Genomic DNA, 26,379 nt, shown 5'->3' with positions numbered 1-26,379 from the left:
CGCTGTGAAGCAATAGTGCTAACCACTGTGCTACCATGGCGCCCCCCAGAAGCACCACCTTTCCGTTAAGACGTTATCTCGAGACCCTGTCTGCCCTCTATGGTGGATGTAAAAGATCCCTGGGGCCTTCTTCGAAAAAGAGAAGGCGAGTTCTCCCCATGTCCTCCCCAACAACATTGACTTGCCCGATCATTCAATCATTCGCAGCTTGCTGTGCCTGAACTGCCAACTGTGTCACCCGTATGTTAACGGTGAGCGGCCGTGCCATGCTTTGAAACACAACGCGGGTGTGAAATGCACGGGTTTCTTGTTTCTAAAGTGAGTCCCAAATGAAAAAAACACGTTTAAAATTAATTTGGAGCAGAGTTGCACCAGACTAAAGATAGTTTTAATAGATGTTATGGCAGAAATGCCAGCCTTTCTGATGATTGTCTAATGCTAGATAACCTCAGCAGGTCTGACAGCATCTGTGGAGAGAGAAGAGAGCTAATGTATTGAGTCTGGATGGCTCTTTGTCAAAGTTGATGATGGTGGTAGAAGTCCGTTTATGAAATGAACTGGCTACACCTCCGTTATAGAGTCAGAAAATGTTCCCGCCCCATGCCTAGCTGCGCATTCAGGCAGACTTTCCCCTGTTTCCATAGCTAATAATTCCTGGAACAGGTTGCTACTAGGGGCTTTTCACAGTAACTTCATTGCAGTATTAATGTAAGCCTACTTGTGACAATAATAAAGATTATTATTATTATAGTCTGTCGCCTGGAGTTATAGCTTGAGGGGTCGCCACTCCACATTGAGCATGGCTAAACCAGGAGTCTCTCCCGCTGTTACCGCTGGTCATTGGTGTATTTGGAGGGATTTTGCACATTGCCACTCAACCTGTTTGGCCACGTCGCGAACTGACCTTCCTTGGGCGTCAGTTCCTGGTGTGGGACTCGAACCCAGAGCTTCTGGCTCAGAGGCAGAGGTGCTACCCACTGCGCCACGAGGCCTCTTGCCATCCAAATGCTCACTGCTATTCAAAAAAGACAGCAGGTTCCCAGGCCTTGTCACCATTGCTTTGTTTCCCATTGACTGTGATCTTAGACTATGCTCTGGACGATTAAACCACTAACTACAGTTCTCCTTCATACTTTGCCCTGATTCACAGCTTCTGCCAACACAAAGACCAGTTCTGGAGTACCCCCAGGTCCCCCAGTGTACGTGGACCTGGCGTATGTCCCTAACCACTGCAGCGGGAAGAACGTGGACCTGGAATTCTTCAAACGTGTCCGATCCTCCTATTACGTGGTGAGTGGGAATGACCCTGGCAGCGGGGAGCCGAGCCGTGCCGTCTTGGATGCTCTTTTGGAAGGAAAGGCCCAGTGGGGCAACAACCTTCAGGTGGGTATCTCCTTTTGTATTCTCCTTTCCTCTACCCCCCCACTTTTAATTCCAGTTTTTAAAAATAATTGAATTCAAATTTCACCATCTGCCGTGGCGGGATTCGAACCCGGTTCCCCAGAGCATGATTCTGGGTCTCTGGATTACTAGTCTAGCCACAATACCACTAGGCCACTATACTTCCCCTTAACCACTCTGAGTCCCAATTGGTTGCACAGGCCATGTGACCCTTACTCTGCTGTGTTGCCCTTAAAGGGACAATCACCACATCCCTCCCCTTTAACTCCTTTATACAATCTTCACTAACTAAGTTACTCAGTCCTAAATTCCAACTAAACATTATATACATGAGTTGGACAATTATAAATCAAGTCTTTTTGGAGGTTTTCCTGTTTCTTGTAGAGGTATAGTGGTGTAATTCTGTAGTCTGAGATGCTTCCACATGATTAACATTAACAGGAACTGCAGTAACGGATATCTCGTCTGACATAGACAGTTCATCACTATTCGCTTCCACAGAGACATCAGTTACCCTATAACAGGTCGATCAGATACTTTGGTGTTTACAGTTTTGGAAACATTTCTTGATGGAAAGATTGTCTGCTGGAGAATCTCTCTACTTCTCAAGTGGTCCACCTGTTTACAAACAATCCGTCCCTCCAAGCCTACTTTGCACGACAGGGTCCAGTCTCCAAGACAAGAATTCCGGGGAACCAACTTGATCCACTTCCGGAGTTTCATTTTAAGACACCATGTCACATTATGTACTCAATTTGTTTTTGTTTTTATTGTTGTTCTGTTTCTGCTTCTCGGGTCGTGTGTTAACGTATTTTCCCTTTCCAGCATTTCAATTTAGCATCTTTTTCATCGACCATTTTATCATATTGGCCCTTGCGCTTTTCTATTAGAGTGACCATTTCAGCAATCTTGTTATGGCTCGTAATCTGTTTCTTCCTCTGTCTGAGTTGCTGATTTCTGCATCAGTCTCAATGTTTTTTTAAATAAATTTTGAGTACCCAATTATTTTTTTTCCAACTAATGGGCAATTTAGCGTGGCCAATCCACCTAGCCTGCACATCTTTGGGTTGTGGGGGTGAGACCCACGCAGACGGGGAGAATGTGCAAACTCCACACGGACAGTGACCCAGAGCCGGGATTCGAACTCGTGTCCTCAGTGGCGTAGTACCAGTGCTAACCACTGCGCCGCCTGCCGCCCAGTTTCAATGTTTTTACCCCTTGAGTTAAGTTCCCATTTGCCAACCTTCCTTCTTCAATCTCTTATTCTCCTGATTCAATTGGATTCATTCTTATTTTCTAGTTGCCTTTTCATGGAGTTCAGCTTCTTAACTTCACTTCGTAAATTTTTGGAACTTTTTAAAAAGGTTTGTTGTCAGCCATTTCATCTTGTTGTTTTAATGCCTTCTCTCGAGCTTTCATTCTTTCAGCTGATTTCCTCTTTATGTTCAGTGGAAGGTCAGTTTAGCTCAGTTGAGGGCGGCACGGTGGCGCAGTGGTTAGCACTGCTGCCTCACGGCGCCGAGGTCCCAGGTTCGATCCCGGCTCTGGGTCACTGTCCGTGTGGAGTTTGCACATTCGTCCCGTGTTTGTGTGGGTTTCGCCCCCACAACCCAAAGATGTGCGGGGTAGCTGGATTGGCTACAATAAATTGCCCCTTAATTGGAAAAAATAAATTGGGTACGCTAAATTCATATATTAAAAAACGTTTAGCTCAGTTGGCTGGGCAGCTGGAGCTGGGGCTCGTGACGCGAAGCCAGCAGTGCAGGTTCAATTCCCGTACCGGCTGAGGTTATCTATGAAGGCCCCGCCTCCTCAACCTTCTCCCCTCACCTGAGGTGTGGGTGACCCTCAGGTTAAATCACCACCAGTCAGCTCCCCCCCCTCAAAGGGAAAAGCAGCCTTGGGGATTATGGTGACTTTCACTTTATGTTCAATAGTTCCTAGTTTCTTTAGAAATCTTTAATTTCTGTGTTTCTCTCAAGGTGAATCCATCATATTCTTATCGGAGATGTACATTTCACAAATGGAACCTTCATTTCCACATGTCTTAAATTCAACCGTTTTGGCTTCTCTGGTCAGATCTCCCTCCAACGAAGGGATGGCTTGTTTCCATTCCACATTTCTCTCGTTGCCCCTTCTTGTGGGGTCTTGCATTGCCCTCCTTCTGGAGTTTTAATTGCCGTCCTTCTAGGGTCTTTTGTTGCCCTCTTTCTGGGGTCTTCTATTGCCTCCTATCTGGGGTCTTCATTGCCTCTTCTTTGAAGTCTTCATTGCCTCCGCTTTGAGGTCTTCATTGCCTCTTTCTTGAGGTCTCCATTGTCTCCTCTGAGGCTCTTCCATTGCCTCTTCCTTGAGGTCTTTGTTGCATTTTAGAGAGTTGCCCTCTATCTAGAGTCTTCTCCAATTTTCCTATCCATTGTCGCTTGTTCCTTGTGGGTGCTGCTTTAAGTGCATTGCCACTTTAAATGCATTGCCACTTTAAATGCATTGCATCTTTAAATGCATTGCCACTTTAAATGCATTGCCACTTTAAGACTGTAATTTTTCTACAATGAACTGTCAGCAGCTGCTGGCTTCCTCTATGTTTTTCCCACGCTTTTGGAGTTTGGGCGCAAATCTGGCTGTGCTTTTTTGAATTTTTAAAACTTCCACTATTACTGAAGAAAAACCCTTTTAGTGATCTCGGAAGCTTTTTTCTCTTGTGGCCGTTTTGAGAGTTTCTTTTTCTTTTTGATGGGCTGTTTTTTGATCAATTTCTGAGACTTCCCGGTTTCCTTTGAAGTCTTTAATTTCTTCCAAGGTGAATCCATCATGTTCTCACTGGACGCGTACATTTCACAAATGGAACTTTCATTTCTACATGTCTTAAATTCAACCAAATCCTTTTGGCTTCTCTATTGGTCAGGTCTATCTCCAACGAAGAATTGACTTGTTTCCATTCTGCATTTCTCTCGTTGTCCTACTTGGGGGGGGGGGGGGCTCGAGGTTTAAGGGGCCTTTATTTTTTTAAACTAGCTAACTTTTTAAAAACAGGCTGAAAACTTCCCATCTTTACTTGAAGTACAACAGTGCAGTGATTGCCACAGAACGCTCACAAGCTCCGCTCCTTATCGGGAGCCTTGTCAGTTTCCCCTCCTTGACTTTATTGTGTTTCATGACACTCACTGCAGCTCTTTTTTCACAGTAACATCATTGCGGTGTTAATGTAAGCCTACTTGTGACACTAATAAAGTTTATCATTATTATATCCTTTGATTCCTTCCTCCCTCATGTGTTTAACCCAGCTACATTAGAATTGTCTTTATGCGATTCATCACAATGAACTTTGAGACCGAGTTCCATAATCTCTGTTGATTCCCAAATTTCTTTCTCCGTCAGTCTGGCCTCAATAAAAGTCGAGATGGATTTGCAAGTAAAAAGAAGTTATTTTATTCAGCTTGCAAGCTACCTAGTCCACAGTGATACAGACAACATGTTGCTGTCTGCAGTCCCGGGAACTAAGTGAAGGTCCCAGACAAAGAGATCAGTACTCATACATTCAAATGGCATCAAGTTTCACATACTCGACACCCATAGGTCATCCTATGTCCCTCCTGACTTGTTTGATCTATTCTGATTGGCTCACTTCCAATCCCTTTCTCCGGCCCCTATCAATGCAGCATCACTCTCATAGACACACCTCTTCCTGCTTTTTCCATGCGGTCTCAAATCCCTTTGTCTCTACCTGCCAGAATCAAAGTGGCTTATTTCTACATTACATTAACTATTATCTCTAAAGTAACAATTTTATATCACATTCGTCATCTCCCCACTCTCTGGGTAAAGACCTTTCTCCTGAATTCTTCCTTGAATTTAATGGTGACCATCTTAGATTGATGGCTTCTAATTCTGGCCTCCTCCCTGAAATAGGAACATCTTCTCTACATTTATCCTGGAATACAAGGCCAGGAATGGAGACTTCTGTACTGTGAAGCTATTTTCCCCACTGTAACATGCAGTAATCTAAAGTGCTCATGAAAGTGGGCCGGAGTTTTATTTAATAGCCTCACCCCCTCTCCTATCTCTGTAACTTGCTCCAGCCCGACAGCCGCCTGAGATCTCTGAGCTCCTCCAGTTCCAGTCCTTTAAGCATCCTCATTTTAATCGTTCCACCTTTCACAGAATTTACACTGCTGAAGGAGGCCATTCGGCCCATCGTGTCTGCACCGGCCCTTGTAAAGAGCACCCTACCTAAACCCACACCTCCACCCTATCCCTGTAACTCAGTAACCCCACCCAACCCAACCTTTTTGGACACTAAGGGAAATTTAGCATGGCCAATCCGCCAATCCACCTAACCTGCACATCTTTGGACTGTGGGAGGAAACCGGAGCACCCGGAGGAAACCCACGCAGACACGGGGAGAACGTGCAAACTCCGCACAGAGAGTGACCCAAGCCGGGAATCGAACTTGGGACCCTGGAGCTGTGAAGCAACTGTGCTAACCACTGTGCTGCATTGCCCCCCCCCCCTCTGGTTGCTATGCCTTCAGATGCCCGGGCCCTAAGCTCCAGAATTCCCTCCTTGATTGTCTCTGCTTCCCTCTCTCCTCCTCTGAGGCACTCATTAAAAACCAACCTTATGTTTTCAAACCACTGTCTCCTGTCCAAACCTTCTTTTATATAGCTCCTGAAAAGCGGGACATTGTACCACATTAAAGGCGCTACATCAATGCAAGTTGTTGTGAAAAGACAATGGTTTCGCCAATGGGAGTTGACTCGTCAGCCAATCAGCCCTTTCCCCTGTAGCATAAATTGTCGCAATCGTTTCAGATTCGGTATTCTTGCATTAGTCCTGATGCGTGTGAGACAGGAAGCCTCGACAACACGTCTCTTTTCAGCAATATGATATTCTAGTTTGTGCTACAAAGGCTTTTTTTGTTGCAGTTCTGTAAACAGAGAGACATTGTTTGCCCGTTCCAGGTGACGCTAATACCAACCCATGATACAGAGGTCACGCGGGAGTGGTACCAACAGACGCATGAGCGGCAGCAGGAGCTGAACATCATGGTTTTGGCCAGCAGCAGCACGGTTGTGATGCAGGACGAGTCATTCCCAGCATGCAAGATTGAATTCTGAGCTCAATCGCCTCCAGTCATCCAGCTTGCAAGCCTGATGGAAAAACCCTGCTTTACCATTCCATTCTCTCTTCCTACACTAATATTTTTTCTTCCCAGTTACGTTTAAAAAGCACGTACGGCTAGATTTGCAGCTTAACTGTTACGAAAAGGAAACAAAATTAGTGCATTGGCCCCCATGAGAAGGGGACTAGTTTGGAGACTGATTTGCAATTACGGGGAAGCCTTTTACTTACGGATCATCCTACATATGTTGCTGTTTGGAATAATTGGTTTATTCCACACTCATTGCATGGTTTTATACAATTGGGAGATGTCTGGTTAAACCTGAGATCGTCGCAGGGTTTTGCCTGGTGAACAGTGACCGGATTAATGATCAAGTTAGCTGGATCAGGGACTAAGATGGTTCTGAGGTTTCGGTTTTTGGGGATCTCAATGTTAAGAGTACATTTCGCATCCTAAGCTCAAACGAAAAAACACCGTTCATTTCCAACAGTATCCGCGCCCGTACTGTAACCTCAGTGTCAGTCAGACCAAAGTTAGGCAGGGTAGAGTTGGAAGAGGGGGGGGGCGGAAATGTACGGTGAGCTTTGTCTGACTCTCTGCTCTGGGAACTCCCGCTGGTGACAGCAGGAAGCTCCTGCGGGACTGGTGGGGCAGGCCGCAATCTAAACTGGGCAGCAAATGCAAAACATCATAGGATAGAGTGGCACCATCTCTTGCAAGGGTGTTGGGTTGAAGCTTAAACTGTGAGGCAAAGATATGTCACTGGCAGACACTGTGATGCAGTTAAGAGGTGGATATCGAACATGCCATTTCCTGGTACTGTCAGCCATCTGGTAACAAACTTTGATTAAATTATTTTTCTGTCTGTTGTCCAAAATTCTCTGGAAAGCAGGGACATATGAGCATGTTTGAGATGATCCATGCAACGGTGCTTCCCTGTGTGTGCGGAAGCCTGTCAGGCGAGAGGTGATTGTCGATCAGGCACCTTAAACGTTTGCCGTGGATTACAATGCAAGCTGTAAACAAGACACATGAGCAACAGATATCCATTGTATTTAAAGAGACCGCATCCTTTTTTGTACCAGTCGACGTAAACTGGACATCAAAACTATCCCTGCACAAAATATAAACACAGGCCTTGGACTAAAGACCAATTCACTTTATTTATAGCTGCAAGATTATTTAAATTGTTGGAGTGGTGTAAACAAGTTGTAATGTTGAAACTGAGAAGTTATCTTCAAGGAATTTTGTTTTATGTGTTAAACACAGCCTCTCAAAGCTAACAAAAGGGGACCCGTCTCTTTAAGAAGGCAATATCTGGTTTAAATAGTATTTCTTAAAGTTATCCATTTTTAAGCGCACACTTCAGTGGGTATATTTTGGATCGCACTATGCTGGCATGTTCCCGACGTGCTAGTGATGATTCCTGAGAGTGTGCGTTTACAAGCGGAAGCGTTCAACATGAGATATCAGTCGAATACACTTGAAGCTTCCTGTAGTGGAGCGGAACGTGTTACTGATGGATCACTTTGTGTGCTTTACTTAACCAGGAAGCAGAAGTGTATGAAAATGGTGACCTGTGTCATCATGTTCTCTGGTGCACAGGGGTCACTGTGATAGTAGCATTCCGATGTAACACACATCATGTGCTACATTCCAGTGACCTCCCTGTTTAAACCGTCAATTAAAATCTTACCACGGCTTTTCATGGGACAATTGGAGAACCACGATACATTGATATTCACAAAGTTGCTTTGAGCAAAGTGTTAAAGTCTTAATGGATCTTCCCCCTCCCAGCAATGGTCCTAAGTCAAATGACATGGAGATAGACGGATGATTAGACCGCTGCATGTTGTGCGATATCAGGATATCGCGACATTACAGCTCCTGCTTTATGGCAATATAATGAGGAGGGGGGTAAAGTTGGACATTGCCTTTTTAACAAACCAAAGGACATGTGAGTAGCCTCTATTAAGCTTAAAAATCAGGAGCGGTTGCCTTAGACATTAGGATGAATGTAGCTAATTAATGCACTACAGCTTTAGCAATGCAGAGCTGGGATTGGCTGGGTTTTTTTTCGTGTTGCCAACTTACTGTGCTGTGTTCGTGGGCATGTTCCGAGCAATGTGATCCCAACTGAGATTCGCTGCCCATTTCGAGGGCGTTTTTCAAAAAATATTTGCCTTTTCTTTGAATTCTCACAAGAGGTTCAATCTGATGGTGCGGGGCCCAAAATGACAGCAAGGGAAAATAGATTTAGCGATGAAACTGAACAGTACAGGGGAGAGATTCCCGGGGAGGTGGGGAAGGTTGGGCAGGTCATCGGTAGATTCACAGCTAGATATACTCCGTAGGTGCTCACTTTCCCAAGCATACCCTCTCAGCTGTTTTTGGTCCTACGTTTTTGGATCTTTCCATTGGCACTTTGCTGTGGGACTTTTCCTGTTGCTCCCAGCTATAACCAGTTCCATACGTTCCAACATGCAATGGGTAATTGTACCCAGCACCATGTTTCTAGCACATTATATCAGTCTGTCACACAAATTACATTTCAGACTGATTCACTGCTGGATTCATCTGTTATCATACGGTTGATACACAGCATCACTTTAAGCGAACAATTCCCATCAACTTAAGGAAAACAGCAAACGAACAAACTGAGCTGCTCAATCGGACGTGGGGTCCAGACTTTCCAATTATTTGAGGGGGTGGGGGTGCATTTTCTGTGGACACATTGCGATGGTTTTTTGAGCGTTTCCCTGACAGCATTTAGTCTCCTAAAGTCAAATGTAGATTGCACTAAAACAAGAAAACTGCAGAAAACCCAATTCGAAAGCGGAAGAGAAAAGCAAGGATCGTGATTGAAAATGGGAACTAAACGCTGGAAATACTCGGCAGGTCTGGCAGCGTCTGGAGAGAGAGAAACGGAGTTGACGTTTTGAGTCTAATATGGCTCCGCCTCAAAATAGAATTTCTTGCCTGGTATATTTCATTAGTCAGTCACACGGCAGGCACGCCAGCTGCATTTCAGACTGATTGGCCATTGGATACATCTGAAGAAGACTCGGTTTCTCTTCCCACAGGCCCTGCGAAACTCGCTAAGATCGCCCAGCATTTCCTGTTTTTAGTTCAGATTTCCAACATTCGCAGACTTTTGCCTTTATGCAGGGCTGGTGATTATCTGTTCATTGGCGGAGACGGGAACCACGGCAATGTGACAATGTGTTAGTCGTGGGACAATATCTCGGTGCTCATGATCCGTGTATAGCAGAGGAAGATGTAGGGTGCCTGAGTCATTCTGTGTGTGTGTGTATGTGCATATGTTGGAAGTTGGTTGGCTTGTACGTATAGTGTGCATATGTATCAGTATATATTAAATGTACTTTCATCTGGCAGTTTGATAGAATGACAATAGAATGTCCTAAGCATCCTATCTAAAGGCATGTAGATTTGCATGGGTGAGAGTCTTCAACACAGGGTGTACAGTGTCTGGAGTTTCTCCTATACAGAGTCAGGGTGTAATGTATACATATCCGTGAGATGTACATATTAGGTTCATGGTACCTGCTGTTGGATCTTTCAGTGTTTGAGACGGTGAAACCCGCAGGTTGTGCTGTCGAGGGTACTCCGGTCATTATTTTTAAAACTATCACTGCCGTGCAAATTGAGTAAGATGTTTAGATTAGCACGGGAAAGTATGTAACGTCCGTTTTGATCAGATTCTTTTATAATCTGGTGAGAGCATTGAGCAAGTTGTACAGTGTTAAGAGGCACGCGATAGTAAGAGTGGAAAGGGAAAGCAACCCGAAATGTGCATTTGATGCCAGCGAGTTGGCACTGCTCCAGTTAACGGATTCGCCACTTAAAGCAGCAGTGCTGACGTTGAAACAAACTACAGATTCCGGAGTAGACACGGGGGGAACCTCCGCATTGGGCTTGCACCGTAGCACCAGGAATATTGAGACTTCCTGTGAAGGACACCCCGGACATCCCAATTCTAGTATTCACTGACTCGAAGCAGGGAGTCAAGTACCTCTTGCATTATCCACTCCTAAATGCCAACTGCCCAGTTCTGGGATTCTTTAATCTGCTTTCCCATTTCCCAGATATTTTGACTTTGCTATTCATGTGAGAATGGGCAAGGGTAGATTAGAAAAAGAAGGGATCTAAAGAGAATATGATTAGTGTAAGCATACTAGAAATGAAAAGGAATTTTCTTCTTTCAATATAAAGCTTACTTTGCTACTTTAAGACCCACTCAAAGGGACTGGATCAGCACATTCTGCATTGCAGTGCTGTACTTCAATAGTGAACCTTGTGTGAAACCTGATCATAACATTAGTGGGCATCAATTATAGGTTATAGGAAACATAACTAAAGTCCAGAGACACGTCTCATGAAGCTCAATTTATAATTTATTTGTCTTGTAGATTATATCAGTGTTTTATATAGATTTATAGTTTGTTAATTTATAAGCACAACTCTAACCAGTATTGTAGTTGTTACGATGATATGTTTACATAGAGTTCATTTGCACTCCATTAATAGAGGCTGTGCCTTTCGTCTGGGCCCAGATTTGTTTTTATTTGTGTTTTGAAAGTCTAAGAGACAATGGGACACAACTCCCTTTCATTTTTATTTGAGAATTATATTTTTTTTAAAGAAAGGGTTGAACTTATTTCTGGTTTATTTGGAGGTTTTCAGGAATCTATTTCTTTTGGTTTTTTTGCGGGGGGGGGGGTTTGTTAATGAGGTCCCATTTTTCCCACTCGAGATCTGAAATGTCTCTATTCAGCCGTGCTCCGTTTGATTCTTCTATCACTTCCATTTGCACGCAATATTGAGGAAAGGCAATTCTGCCCATCACTCTCACTTGTCGGACAGCCCACGAGCACCCCATCACTGACTTCACACACCCATTGACATTCCTCTCACAGCCCCCCCCCCCCCCTCATGGACCTGCCCACCTGCAGATCTCCTATACACTCTGAAAGATAATGGAGCAAAATTCCACATTACTCTTTCTATTCCGTGCCTCGAGCCCATGCAGAGGGGACCCATGTGTCCTTGACCCAGCTCAGCTTAAATTCATTCTTATAATGTCCAATCCACTTGTCAACCAGACATCAAGCACAGTGCTTTAATAAAATAGTTCCCTTGCCCATGGGCTCGTTCACCATAGTCCGGCCTTCAGTATTTCCATTCTAAAATCTCCCAACAGTCTACCAATCAATTGACCTTTGCCACATCTTAGCAGCTATCTTCATGCAATCTTGGTCCTCATTCCCTTATCCCTGTTATTCCAGCTTACTAAATGAAAGTATTTGCTTTGATGCGACACACGTACAGCGTTATTCAGTTCTGGCAACCTAATGGTCACATCATCAACTTGTAAGGGACAAGATAATGCCACTTTAAATATTTGAAGGTGGGGAAGATTATTTTGTAATTTATTTTTCTGTAACGAGAGAGAGAATCTTATTGATAGGACTCAGAGCAGAAATGGTGTCTTTCTGGATACTAATGACATCAAGGAATATGGGGCTAGTGGGGCAAGATGGCGCAGAGCTAGATAATCAGCCACGATCTGTTTGAATGGCAGGCTCGATGGGCCGAATCCCACTTCTATTCCTATGAATTGGGAGTCAGAGAAGTGAATAGAGAGTTGGGGAATGGAGGTCGAAGACAGAGACAAGGGGGAGAGAAAGAGAGAGAGAGGCAGGTGTTGGGAGGGAATGGATTTTGTTGGGTAGATGGGGAAGGAGGTGTGAGATAGACGAGGCCGGACTATGGTGAACGAGCAGGAGTGTGAGACTAATTGAATAGCTCCAACAGAGTCCTGGCACAGTCAGGGTTTGTGTGCTGTAGGGTGTGTAGAGGAGATTCACTAGGTTAATCCCAGAGCTGAAGGGGTTGGATTACGAGGAGAGGTTGAGTAGACTGGGACTGTACTCGTTGGAATTTAGAAGGATGAGGGGGATCTTATAGAAACATATAAGATTATGAAGGGAATAGATAGGATAGATGCGGGCAGGTTGTTTCCACTGGCGGGTGAAAGCAGAACTAGGGGGTATAGCCTCAAAATAAGGGGAAGTAGATTTAGGACTGAGCTCAGGAGGAACTTCTTCACCCAAAGGGTTGTGAATCTATGGAATTGCTTGCCCAGTGAAGCAGTAGAGGCTCCTTCATTAAATGTTTTTAAGATAAAGATAGATAGTTTTTTGAAGAATAATAGGATTAAGGGTTATGGTGTTCGGGCCGGAAAGTGGAGCTGAGTCCACAAAAGATCAGCCATGATCTCATTGAATGGTGGAGCAGGCTCGAGGGGCCAGATGGCCTACTCCTGCTTCTAGTTCTTATGTTCTTATGATTCTGTGATTGTATAACTAATAGTAAAATCTCTCTAGCTGCTACCCAAAGTTCCATCCATCAGATGGACAGGCCTGGAGGGTACTTGAAATATTGAACTAAATATCTGAGTTCGACTGTTTGTAGTACAGACACATCATCGGAGACAGGTCCAGAATTCAATTTCTGGATCTTGGGGAAAATTTTTAAATGGCCACTTGTTTAATATAATCGAAAGAGCATAAGTGGCGTTAGACCTTAACACAAAGATCCAGAATCAACTGGTGACAACCAGTTCAGAACAAGATCAGGGCACTGTTTGACGCTTTGATATTGAGAGACTTCTATCTCTCCTTGCCTTGGGACCAAATATTGAAGGGATAGTGGATGAGGGGTGTGGGGTCGGAGTAGAGCTGGCATTAATCAATGGGCCCTCCGAACGTGCTCCCTCCTCACCATTCTTAAACTATTATCACAATTTTGCCCAATAAACCAGAAATCCTTTTTAGTTTCACTGAGTGTTGCATTAACAGGACAATCTGACTTGATTAACAGGAGTAAAACTGCAGAGTCCTGATCGATAAATCATTGCCCCCAAAATTCTGCTCCCCTCGTTGAATTTTGCTCAGTTCGCCCGGATGTGGAGGCCAATATAAAGAAACGTTGCTGAAAAGCTCCATTGATGGTCCAGAAAAATATTCCCCACCACCCCCACAAGTCTTAGTCCCCATTTCCTGAGCCCCTATTTGTGTGATGTGGATATCACACACGTGGGTGGCTGTACAAACCACAGCTTTTGTACTGGAGTGAAAAATATTGAATGGTTTCAGACGGTTTGCAAGGAAGCTGGTGCTGCCTGGAGCTATTTCACTCAAGACTCTTGAAATGTTTACATAGCAATAAACTTAATGAGAATTAGTCAAGGGAATTAAAAAGCGGGTAATGTGAGCCTTGTAAAATGCACCACAGAATATCGTCAACTTGGCATTAGGACAGGCCTCTCATTTGCGACCATGTTTTATTAGAGTCCTTTTACTGCATTAACCTTATTCAACGTACAGACAATGACCTTAATTTGGGTTTGCACTGTAACGGTTATTTTGTCCCATTCACCTTCATTAACCATCTGAAAATCTTGTATATTACTGATTCCAACACAACCATCCCTTGGCAGAATGAGTGTGTGGTTTTTTTGGGGGGGGACTTTTGAATGTGTATTCGAACAGATTTTTTTCAAAAAGTGACCTATCTATTCATCCTTGATCAACATTTGCCAGCTGCTGTGAAATGCATATTGTAATCAGAATTGTTCAGTGTGGGTAGGGACAAAGTCAAAATCAACATTGAACAACCCCGGCTTGCTAGAGTTTATGCGACAGAATTAGTTATTTTTTTAAAAAGTTACACCGATCTGACTAGGATCCGGACAATGCTATTTATAAATCGCTGACTCCTGGCTATTTAAAACCTCCTCTCAACCAGTGGCAGTGATGATAGAATTAAACGGGGGATGGTTTAGCACAGGGGGCTAAACAGCTGGCTTGTAAAGCAGAACAAGGCCGGCAGCGCGGGTTCAATTCCCGTACCAGCCTCCCCGAACAGGCGCCGGAATGTGGCGACTAGGGGCTTTTCACCGTAACTTCATTTGAAGCCTGCTCGCGACAATAAGCCATTTTCATTTTCATTTTTCATTTTCAAGAGGTCACTCAATTCCTTTTTCTCGCCCAAACCGTGCTAATAATTATCAAAGGGGAACACACTATGTATTTGGGGGTGAGGGGGATGCCACAATGTTTCTGAAAGAGTCCAGCACATGCAATCTGTCTCGAACTAATGTATTCCAAAGTATATATATATATATAAAAAGCTACATGACTTTTTAAATTTAAAAAAACGTGAATATGGAATTTGCAATTGATGTGGTCCATTCTAGTTAAAAACAGAACATACCGACTAATTAAAGGACAGGATGTACACTTGAGTGTAGAAATTGGCACATCGAATATTGACCTCTTGTGACGAAACGGTGATTACTGTTTTTTTCTAACAGAATAATAGGTCAATGCCTCTATCCCAAGGAAAATGTCACCGTGGCTGAATCCATTCCATGCCCTATTTCATTTTCCCCAGGGAAGTTCAACAGGAAGGTTTTGGGTTTTCAAACATGGGGGACAATAAATAACCGTTATTCAGTTGAGGAAGCAAAAAAAAACGAAATGCCTGTCAAAATTTTGAGATTTAATACGAAGAGGCTCTTCCATTCGGAACTCCCCTGCTTAGAGTAGAACATTGGGAATTTAATTAAAACTTTTTAAGGAAAAGAAACCTATTGCTTGTTTTTTGCATGTGACATTTATTCCTATGTTATATTCCTGTATGTAATAGTTTAAGAAAAAAAAAATGTGAAAAAAAATATAAAAAGCAACTTGTCTTAACTGTAAACAGATGGACCTGTAAGCATACTGAAGCTTTTCTCTATCCAGCTTCAAGGTGTAAAAACAATACTGTAGTGATCATTTCTCTGCGCAATATTAATATTTAGTTCAGAATTTGTGTGCAATATTCTGTATCTCTTTAATAGCGAACTACTGAAATTGTAAAAGGGAACACTCTGATTATCGCCAATAAAAAATACATCTATTAAAAATCAGCCGTGTGTCTGTGAGGAAATGTTTCTTCAGCCATTTTGTTGAGTATCACTGATTGGATTAAGAATTCTGAAATTAAGAGTTTCTCCCCCCCCCCCCCCAAAAAAAAGGTTCGGCACATTTAGCCAGTGAGTAACTGAGGCCTTCACCCTGTGCAAATCTGGAGCCTGGGCCTTCACTGGTGTGGAATTAGCTGAATGCAGTTGGAAGTCACTTTAACTGGAGTCAGCAACGCCTGAGAGGCTTGGCCAAGACATGTGAGCATACAAAATAAGAGCAAAAGTAAGCCCCTCACAGCCTGGTCTGCCATTCATCAAGATCATGGCTGACCTGTTCGTGTTTGCAGTTCCACATTCCTGGCTACAGAAACACAACAGTGCAGAATGGGGCCATTTGGCCCATCGAGCCTGCACCAACCCTTCAAAAGAGCACCCTACCTGGTCCACTCCCCCCACCCTATCCCCATAACCCCACCTAACCTTTGGACACTAAGGAGCAATTTAGCGTGGCCAACCCACCTAACCCGCACAACTTTGGACTGTGGGAGGAAACGCAGACACGGGGAGAAAGTGCAAACTACACTGCTATGGGCCAGGGTTTAGAGAACCCCGAAGTGTATCATGGAGTTCCCATGACCCACAACTTTTAATAGGTTGTGGTAAGGGGAGCACACGGCCCACTCTACATGTGTGGCGCAGCAGAAATGGAAAGGTATTTTTTTAAAGCAAAACAATGTTTATTCTATGAACTCAAGTTAACCTTTTTAAAACATACAGTGAACATCTTAGCAACCATCAATTCAAATACAACCCCCAAAGAATACAACACAAAGTAATCCTTAATAACTTCCCAAACAACATCCAGAAGACAAAAGAAACACCTTTTAACACAAGCACATTAGGTTTACATTCACTACTGAGAAGATTTATAATTCTGAATTCACCAAATGATCAAGAGATAGTCTTTTCATGGCAGAGAGATCAACAGTACACCTGCTCTGTCTGGCTTCAGCTCCAACACTGAAAACGAAACTAAAACACACCCTGCAGCAAACAGCCTAAAACGAAAGTAAAAAGCTGACAGACAGCCCACTCTCTGACATCACATCAGTAGTAAACACCCATTTCTTAAAGGTACTCTCACATGACACCACGCAGTTACCCGAGGCCGGAATCGAACTGGGGTCCCTGGCGCTGTGAGACAGTAGTGCTCACCGCCGTGCCATTGTGCCACCCTACCCCCCCTCCATAGCCTTTCATTTGTTTGCCTAACAAGAATCTATCTCCCTCTGCCTTAAAAATATTCAATGACCCGCCTTCTGAGGCAGAGCGTTCCAAAGTCGCATGACCCTTGGGGAGAAAAGAATTCTCCTCAACTCTGTCCTAAAAGGGCGACGGCTAATTTTAAAATGGTGCTCCCGTTCCTGACCACAGTGTGGATGGGATGGCGGTCCAGGATCACTCGTCCCCATTGAACAATCCGCCACTGTCTGCTGCTTGAGCCGGGTTCTGGAGATCAAAGGGTGCGATTGGGGTGAGGGGTTAAAATCGGACAGGAAAAAGGAGGAAGTGAATGTTTCTGGGAAAGCGCCGCATGTTGTGAGCTAGAATTCATTCCGACAACCACCACTCCGAAAGGAATACTGTTGTTTTTCTGTAGCGCCTCACAGGAATTTCATTTATTCCATGGATTTTCTATTTATTTATTTATTTTTTAAATTTAGAGTACCCAATTCATTTTTCCATTTAAGGGGCAATTTAGCGCGGCCAATCCACCTACCCTGCACATCTTTGGGTTGTGGGGGAGAGACCCACGCAGACACGGGGAGAATGTGCAACCCCACACGGACAGTGACCCAGAGCCGGGATCGAGCCTGGGACCTCTGCGCCGTGAGGCAGCAGTGCTAACCACTGAGCCACCATGCTGCCCTTCCATGGCTTTCCTGTACAAATGGCTCAATGTTCCAATGAGAAAGGGTTAAAAAGAACACAGTCACTAAATGTTGGCTCAACCGCACCACTTTCCCACAAACTAATATTCATTGCAGATCACAGTCTCCTCTGTCTGTCTGGCCTGACTATGTTGTGGGGAAATGTTGATTGGAGACGGTGCTGGCCAGTGCTAAATGGTCTACCCAATGACATCATGCGTTGACTCATGTTTTTTTGTGTGTGTGTGGAGTAGGGATGGGGACAGAATTGTTATTCATCTCCACAATGAAGCTGCTGAAGAAAACCAGCATTGTGCTGGAGCGAACCCGGTGAAAGGAGGGGCCTCTCTCAGGGCGATGAAGGAATGACGTTAACAATCTCCCTCAGTCGAGCAGAACACATTGCTTGAGTGTTGAATAATGATTGCACTGGTCGGTGGGGTGGGGTGGGGGTTGTGGGGGTGGGGGGGGGGGGGTGCTACACATTCACATTCTAAGGAAAGAATGATGAATCGCCACTGGAGCACTTTAATAACATGGCTCAGTGAGACAGATGCTATTGCACAAGGCTTGCAGGAGGCAGTGCTTCCAATAAGCAGCTTACTGCGGGGTTTATACACAGACTCAAAAAGCTCTTTGAGGAGACAAATCATTTTCTTTTGTGCTTGTGAAAGGTTCCACCCGTGTCAAAGGCAGCAGCAACTTGAAGCTAAGGCTGTCAAAGTGCGACAGTGATGGGGGCTAGTCTCTCTCTCTCTCTCTCGCTCTCTCAATGGGAAGGCTATGGCCCCCTGTCACTCAATATTTACTCCTGTTGGACGATTTTTGCATCTTTTTTACATGGAGTACAGAAACTGCAAATAACGGGTGGAATTTTCCGAATAGATGCCAGGTTCTGACTGAAAACCGTCACATTTCTCCCCAGAAACACAGCCAGGTTCTTTGTCCCGATCTCACGCTTTGTCAGAAAGAAATTAATGGGCCTGTTCAAAGGGGTTTCGTAGAGCCTGCAAGCATAGCTTCACCCCTCCTGATCAGCGCCAAAATTATCCTCCATTCTCGCCCCCACCCCTAACGCCCCACAGCCATGAAGGGCAGCCCCCTCCCCATCCGCAAGCTTCAGGTCGACCCATCTCCCCCACAGCCACCTTGGAAGTATCGGGGGGGGGGTACCCTGCCCCCTTTTCCTCCCCCCCCATGTGTTCCCCAGTGTGCACCCCTCTCCCCCCCCCCCAAACCATACATGAGAGGAAGCCCTCTCCCCCCCCCAATGGAGAAGGGTTTGCCCCCTCACAGTGCCCCCTGGCACCCCTAGGGAGCTAGAGGACACTGCCCAGCCTTGCCCCTCAATCCTGGGGCCTCCAGGCATCTCCACACCTCCCCCATGGTCATGGGGGGGGATGAAACGGGGGAAGTGTTCCTGTTTTCGAGAACCCGTAGTGAATTGCGCCCACGTGACATCGCATCTCTATCAATGAATTTACAACAGACCCAGACATGGGGTGGCAGAAACCTCCAGTGTTGGAGAGATTTGGGAAGCAGAGGACCCAAACCAACTGTTCCATCTGGCGGGCGGGAAGATTCAATGAGGGCAGAGGAATCAACTAACCTCGCTAATGATATTGAAATTGATTCAATTTGGCGGCACAGTGGAGCAGTGTTTAGCACTGCTGCCTCGCGGCGCCGAGGTCCCAGGTTTGATCCCGGCTCTGGGTCACTGTCCATGTGGGGTTTGCACATTCCCTCCGTGTCTGCGTGGGCCTCACTCCTACAACCCAAAGATGTGCAAGGAAGGTGGATTGACCACGCTAAATTGTTCCTTAATTCCTGGTCGGGAATCTGATCACGTCATCGGGGAGGGTCTGGGAACATTGCGACGGGAAATCTCGCCCGCGCAAGTCCATTTTTGGCCCCTCGCGAGAGTTTGCAGACCCGCTGAATCATACTCAACATTTTGGGATCCAGTATGTGAGGAATTTGTGACGTGACCTGTGGGGGGTGGAACGTACTCAGATGGAACAGTTGGTTTGGGACCTAATTGGGCAGCACGGTAGCATTGTGGATAGCACAAATGCTTCACAGCTCCAGGGTCCCAGGTTCGATTCCGGCTTGGGTAACTGTCTGTGCGGAGTCTGCACATCCTCCCCGTGTGTGCGTGGGTTTCCTCCGGGTGCTCCGGTTTCTTCCCACAGTCCAAAGATGTGCGGGTTAGGTGGATTGGCCATGCTAAATTGCCCATAGTGTCCAAAATTGCCCTTAGTGTTGGGTTGGGTTACTGGGCTATGGGGATAGGGTGGAGGTGTGGACCTTGGGTAGGGTGCTCTTTCCAAAAGCCGGTGCAGACTCGATGGGCCGAATGGCCTCCTTCTGCACTGTAAATTCTATGATTCTATGACCTCTGCTTCCCAAATCTCTCCAGCACTTTAAGGTTTCTCCCACCTCATGTCTGGGTCTGTTGTAAACTCATTGATAGAGATTGATCGCTGTGATTAGTCAACAACTCCATCATTGCATCATGTGACTATCCATAGAATATTTACGGTGCAGAAGGAGGCCATTCGGCCCGTTGAACCTACGAAAGAGCACACCACCGTGGTCTACTCTATCCCTGTGACCCCATCTAACCTTTGGTCACAAAGGAGAAATTTAGCATGGCCAATCCACCTAACCTGCACATCTTTGGACTGTGGGAGGAAACCGGAGCACCCGGAGGAAACCCACGCAGACACGAGGAGAACGTGCAGATCCGCACAAACAGTGACCCAAGGCCGGAATCGAACCCAGGTCCCTGACACTATGAAATGAAATGAAAATCACTTATTGTCACAAGTAGGCTTCAAATGAAGTTGAAATGAAAAATGAAATGAAATGAAAATGAAATTCCACAAAAAACGGCCAACTTCTCCAATCTCACCGAGTATCACAGGAGACGAGTTGTTAGGTCTCCTCTCGAGCCCATGCTGGTGAAACCAATCGCAACAGGTCACCTTACTCATAGCAACAAGGAGGAAGCCATTCAGCCCCTTGAATCATTCATGGCTGATCTTTTCCTGAACTTCATTTATCCCCTTTTGCCCTTAGAGATACCCAATTAAAATCCATCTGTCTTGAAAGATCCAACTGTGTCTCCCAGCATCCAAATTTCCTTTTCGGGGTGAAGGTTCAGGACTGTCTTCACCCTCTGTGAGAAAAGGTTCATCCTGATTTCATCCCTGAACGTCCCAGATCTCATTTCAAAACCACATCCGCTCGATATCCCCCAACTAGAGGAAATGGTTCCGCTATCCCCAGTATCAAATCCTTTGAACATTTTAAACATTTGCTCAGATCATCCCTCAATTTCCTTCATTTGATGGAAGGCAAGCCAGGCTTTTGCAACCTGCCCTCAGAATTTAACCCTTTAGGCCTTGCTATCGCTCTGGTGAATCTGTGTGGAACTCTTTCCAAGGCCTATATCTCCTGCCTGAAGATCAGTGCTCAGAACTGAATGAGCTACTCCAGATGGCCTGTCCATACAGCCAAAGCATAATTTATTCCTTGTATACCAGCTCCCCTGAAAAGACTAACATTGTGAAGCTATGCGCGATGGTGGCGATGTTTGGAGTGGAAGAAGGCCCATGTCGTGGCCTTCGCTTCTCTAATAGCCTGGAGACGGGTCTTGCTCGGGCGGAGGCGCCTAAGGTTTCGGCTTGGTTGGGGGACTTGGTGGAATTTCTCCATGAGAAGAAGATGAAATATGGAATGAGGGAGTCGGTGGATGGTTTTTACTCAAGGTGGCACCTTTTTTAAGGAGCTGGTTACCATCAGCTGGTAGTGGGGGGGGGTTACTCAGTCTAGTCGGATCATCCTTGTGGTTGGTATGAAACTGGATTGGGATGGGTGTGTAGCCATCTGGGACGGCCACTTCCCGATTACAAAGCGGACACTTTGCAAAGATTGCAGGGAAAATGGACAATGCTGAGAAAACAAGCAGGTTCAGAGCTTGTCTGCATATTGGAGCTGCAGCTCCCAGACAAGACCAAAACTGTAGGCCCATTCGCATACTAACGGCCCATCTCCGGGAACAAAAGAGTAACATTTGAGTAACCGATACTAAGGCAGACACCCCGGCGCCAGAGGAGACCGAAACAAAGCAGGCCAACGGCCACCCGCCCAGCCATCAGGGCACCCACCCCTTTATTGGACGAGATCAATATGAATGATCAAGAAACGACCCAATTGATTGGGGCCAGGTTCAAGGCCCGCCCAAAAGTGCGCGAAGCCCCTTTGGGTACAAGAAGGAGCCCCCAAGAGAGAATTGTTCTCTTGGACTCGGCTCTCACCGAGAGACCCGTCTACCAGCTGCACCAGAAGCAGGTAAGGTCAACGCTCGCTACCAGACGGACGACCTTAGCTGTTCCCCTTCACCACTTCGACCCCAGCAGCCTCAGAACCGAACAACGGCCATTGTCCCTCTGACTGAGTGGGCGCCCGAAGCTAAGTATAGGCTTTAGCAGTAGTGATAGTTTAGTCGGTAGGGTTTTGTGCATGATTATATTTAACTGTGTGTGTAAATAAATAAGCATTGACTTTGAACTAACTAACTGGTGTATCGAGTCTTTGATCAGTATTCGGGTTGTGGTGGTATCGAAAGATACCTGGCGACTCCAGAGCAAATGGAATTGGAATTAAGGAAGGCGACCATATTGACCGCCATATTCAATATAGCAACAGGCGGGGTTACGGCGGGGATATTTTTGTAATAATGGAAAGTTTTTTAAAATATAAATTTAAAGTACTCAATTATTTTGTTTCCAATTAAGGGGCAATTTACCATATCCAATCCACCTAACCTGCACATCTTTGGGTTGTGGGGGCGAAATCCACGCAGACACGGGGAGAATGTGCAAAATCCACACGGACAGTGACCCAGAGCCGGGATCGAATCCGGGTCCTCAGCGCCGTAGTCCCAGTGCCAAGCACTGCGCCACGTGCCACCCTACGGCAAATTTGTTTGAATACTTTGTTAGAAACGAAAATTCTTGAATAAAAATATTTTTTTTAAAAGAGGAAAGACTAGCATTGCTTTCCTGTATCTGTCAAGTGCTCAGCTCAGATCCGTGAAATCTGCAGTTTTCTCACTTTCTTTAACGATGGGTCTGTGTAAGAGTACCCATAAAATGGAACAGTTTATCTGCAATGGTGGCCATGCAAACAAGCTATTGTGTTCTGTGTGTTTGACGAAGCACAGTGTAAGAAGAGGGCAAGGTGGGAGAGCTGGACTCTGAAACACCAAGGACAGAAGGCGTTTCCCTCTCGGAAATTCAAACTTTGCTACTATCCGTTGATGCTGCCCCTGGCTGATGATTCCTGAGTTCAGCGCCTTGACCCGAGAGAACTGCCAATTTTGGTGGGCTGTGGAAGACCACATTGGGGAGGGAGTCCTTAAATTGCTCAACGGCACGCCCGTGCTGGACCACACATCTACACATTGGCGGGCAAGGAGCTGGGTCTTCGCTGCCATTAAAGAAATAATTTGCATTCCAAAGCCCCTCTCACCATTTGAGGACGTCCCAAAATGTCTTGCGTCCGATGAAACGCTTTGTCGCGTGGTCATTATCGGGCCAGAGGAAACAACGTAGCCAGTTATCGCACAGCAAGCTCCCACAAACAGCAATGCGATCACAACCAGGTGCAGCTAGGTTCACTCCAATATCAGTGAGCTGAGCTTTTTTTAAAATAAATTTAGAGTATCCAATTCATTTTTCCAATTAAGGGGCAATTTAGCGTGGCCAATCCACCTTTGGGTTGTGGGGGGCAAAACCCACGCAAACACGGGGAGAATGTGCAAACTCCACACGGACAGTGACCCGGGGCCGGGATCGAACCTGGGACCTCGGCGCCGTGAGGCTGCAGTGCGAACCCACTGCGCCACCATGCTGCCCTCGTGAGCTGAGCTTTGTACCAGTGTTTAAGTTGTTATGTGCTGGTTCCTGCATTATCTGATTATGGGACATTGCGAGTGAAACAGTAAAAATCAGGTCTCTTATGGGTCTACAGCAGGTATCAGCATCAAACTATTATCTGGCATATGGAAGCATTAAAGGCAGAGAGGGTGCTGAAAGAACAGCGCTCAGCCTGCAGTGTGGCATTGTCCTGTGAGCTGGATTCAGTTAAATCTGCAGGAGGGAGATTAGTTTTAGTCGAAACCTCAGTAAATCTGTCCTTCTATAGGAAGGGGGGGGGGGCAGGAGATTACTTTTAAAGAAGAGAAAGAGAGAGAGAGAGAGAGAGCTGTCCACATTTAACCCTTTAACTGCTGTTTTTCTTCTCACAGTCTTCAAAGTACAAATTGGCCACACCTCACCACTCTCTGGGTAAGGAGGTTTCTGCATTCCCCATTTGATTTATTGCACATGTTCTTTTGCTTCCTGGCTGCCCACCACTTGCTGCATTTTTCTGAGGAAATCGCTACTTTTACCTCGAGGTGCTGCTGTAGTTTTGCGCGAGTTTCGTTCGCTGTATACACTTCCTCATTTTAAATGCAAATATACAAATTATGAGCAAACAAAGAACAAAGAACAAAGAAATGTACAGCACAGGAACAGGCCCTTCGGCCCTCCAAGCCCGTGCCGACCATACTGCCCGACTAAACTACAATCTTCTACACTTCTACACTTCCAATCTTCTACAGCAAGAGGAAGCCACTTGGCCTTTCGAGCCTGCTCTGCCATTCAATAACATCATCGCTGATTCATAAGTAGATTCTGTAGACTGTTTGCTGCAAAATAATCCGTTCGCTATGAGTCCTGCCCCACCCACGCCGGCTCACATAGTGGCGTCAAAAGATACTTTGAGATATTACTGCACCACAGAAAGTTCCAGAATCTGTTGGCTTTGACTTTTTCTCCCTTCTCCCTCCAACTGTTTCCCTAGTCCTCGTCTTGCCAAGGTACTTACTCACATGGCCAGATAATTAGCACAGTGGTTAGCACTGTTGCTTCACAGTGCCAGGGTCCCAGATACGATTCCCGGCTCGGGTCACTGTCTGTGCGGAGTCTGCACGTTCTCCCCGTGTCGGCATGGGTTTCCTCCGGGTGCTCCGGTTTCCTCCCACAAGTCCCGAAAGATGTGTTAGGTGAATTGGACATTCTGAATTCTCCCTCTGTGTACCCGAACAGGCGCCGGAGTGTGGCGACTAGGGGCTTTTCACAGTAACCTCATTGCAGTGTTAATGCAAGACTACTTGTGACACTAATAAAGATTATTATTATTATTATTATTAACCGCCGTGCCGCCCAAATTGTGGCCACTTTCTGACTCTGGGGCAGCCCTGAGTAAAAAGATCAAAGTCACGCCATCCATAGCAGAAGCAGCATTGGTGCATCTTCCTGACGGGCCATTCCAGAACCTCAACAGCTGGCATGAGATGTGAAATGCCTGTAGGTGACAAATTACCATGCCACACAGCTCCCTGAGTCAGCCATTGCGAGTCTGGGCCTGGGGCAGATCGTTAGCGAAACAGTTAAATGGTGGAATTGGCCAGACTTAATGAACGTAATCGGGGTGTGTTATTCAGCATGTAAATCAGGAGAGACCATCAGATTAGAGGCTGCGCTCAAGACCCAATTTAGCGATTCATTCCCCCCCCCCCCCCCCACCCCCCTCACAAGCACAGCAAGAAGGAGGAAACAACACCAGCAACAACAAAAAAATACATTCAACTGTATAGAATTAAAATGGCAACGCTGGGGTTTAACAGAAACGTTTGCCGACAACACAGAAACTTGAGCCAAAAAAACCTCCTGCTTCCCGCGGAGAAGAAGGAGAGGGGGAGAAGGATGGGTGAAAGAAAGAGATGGAGTAAGAGACAACCCGTAGAGAGAGGGAAGGTGAGAGAGAGGGAGAACGCAGGTGGGAGGTTGAAGGTGAGGGAGAGGGTAATGGGCGGGCCAGTGTGAGAGGGAGGGAGGAGGGGAGTGAAAGAGGGAGGATAGAAAGGGTGATGAAGAGGGAGGGAGATGAGGAGAGGGAAGAGAGAGGGAGAGAGAAAGGATTGGATTTTGTTTATTGTCACGAGTACCGAGGTACAAGTGAAAAGTATTTTTCTGCGAGCAGCTCAACAGATCATTAAGTACATGGGAAGAAAAGGAAATAAAAGAAAATAGATAATAGGGCAACACAAGGTACACAATGTAACTACATAAACACGGCATCGGGTGAAGCATACAGGGTGTCATAATATGCACTCATGTTCATAATGAGATACAGACAGGCAGTGATGGACACACACAGGAACCAATCACCACACAAAATACAGAACAACCAATCACCAGGCAGGATACTACAGTGTACATTACCAGTATAAAACACACGAGGCAGGAAGGCTCGGCCTCTTCGTACTGGTGATAGCTGTAGCAACAGTCAGGGTACAATGTACAGTCAGCACCTACTACACATGGCACAGAGCAAGTCTGGGCAAGCCAGACCAAGGTTAGCAAACTTAGATTAATAGAGTGTCGACCCACAGCGAACTGTGTACATTACTCGGCAAGTTCAATAAAGCAGTGTTGAACCATCTACAGCGTTGGAAGCCTGTTTTCAAGTGATACTGCATCGAGTTGCAGTCCGTGTTAATCCAACATATATAACACATCACAGGGGCGTAGTGTTAATGAGGTCAGTCCACAAGAGGATCCTTTAGGAGTCTGGTAACAGCGGGGAAGAAGCTGTTTTTGAGTCTGTTCGTGCGTGTTCTCAGACTTCTGTATCACCTGCCCGATGGAAGAAGTTGGACGAGTGAGTAAGCCGGGTGGGAGGGATCTTTGATTATGCTGCCCGCTTTCCCCAGGCAGCGAGAGGTGTAGATGGAGTCAATGGATGGGAGGCAGGTTCGTGTGATGGACTGGGCGGTGTTCACGACTCTCTGAAGTTTCTTGCGGTCCTGGGCA

At 45.8% G+C, this 26,379-nt stretch overlaps 1 protein-coding gene across 3 annotated transcripts in view; it reads left to right on the top strand.

Annotated features, from left to right (window-relative positions):
• Window positions 1-15,521, top strand: part of LOC140404344 (microtubule-associated protein 1A-like) — a 197,743-nt gene extending 182,222 nt beyond the window's left edge. For all 3 annotated transcript variants that reach the window (XM_072492745.1, XM_072492746.1, XM_072492747.1), the window contains 2 exons: window positions 1,151-1,383; window positions 6,363-15,521. In XM_072492745.1, coding sequence (XP_072348846.1) covers window positions 1,151-1,383; window positions 6,363-6,518 — 389 coding nt within the window. In that variant the 3' untranslated portion in view covers window positions 6,519-15,521. The remainder of the gene's footprint in view (window positions 1-1,150; window positions 1,384-6,362) is intronic.
• The last annotated feature ends 10,858 nt before the right edge of the window (window positions 15,522-26,379 follow it).

The sequence above is a fragment of the Scyliorhinus torazame genome, chromosome 30, assembly GCF_047496885.1.
Source record: "Scyliorhinus torazame isolate Kashiwa2021f chromosome 30, sScyTor2.1, whole genome shotgun sequence".
In the NCBI taxonomy this organism is placed as follows: domain Eukaryota; kingdom Metazoa; phylum Chordata; class Chondrichthyes; order Carcharhiniformes; family Scyliorhinidae; genus Scyliorhinus; species Scyliorhinus torazame.
Note: the sequence above shows the minus strand (reverse complement) of the source record. Positions and strands in the feature narration are given on the sequence as shown.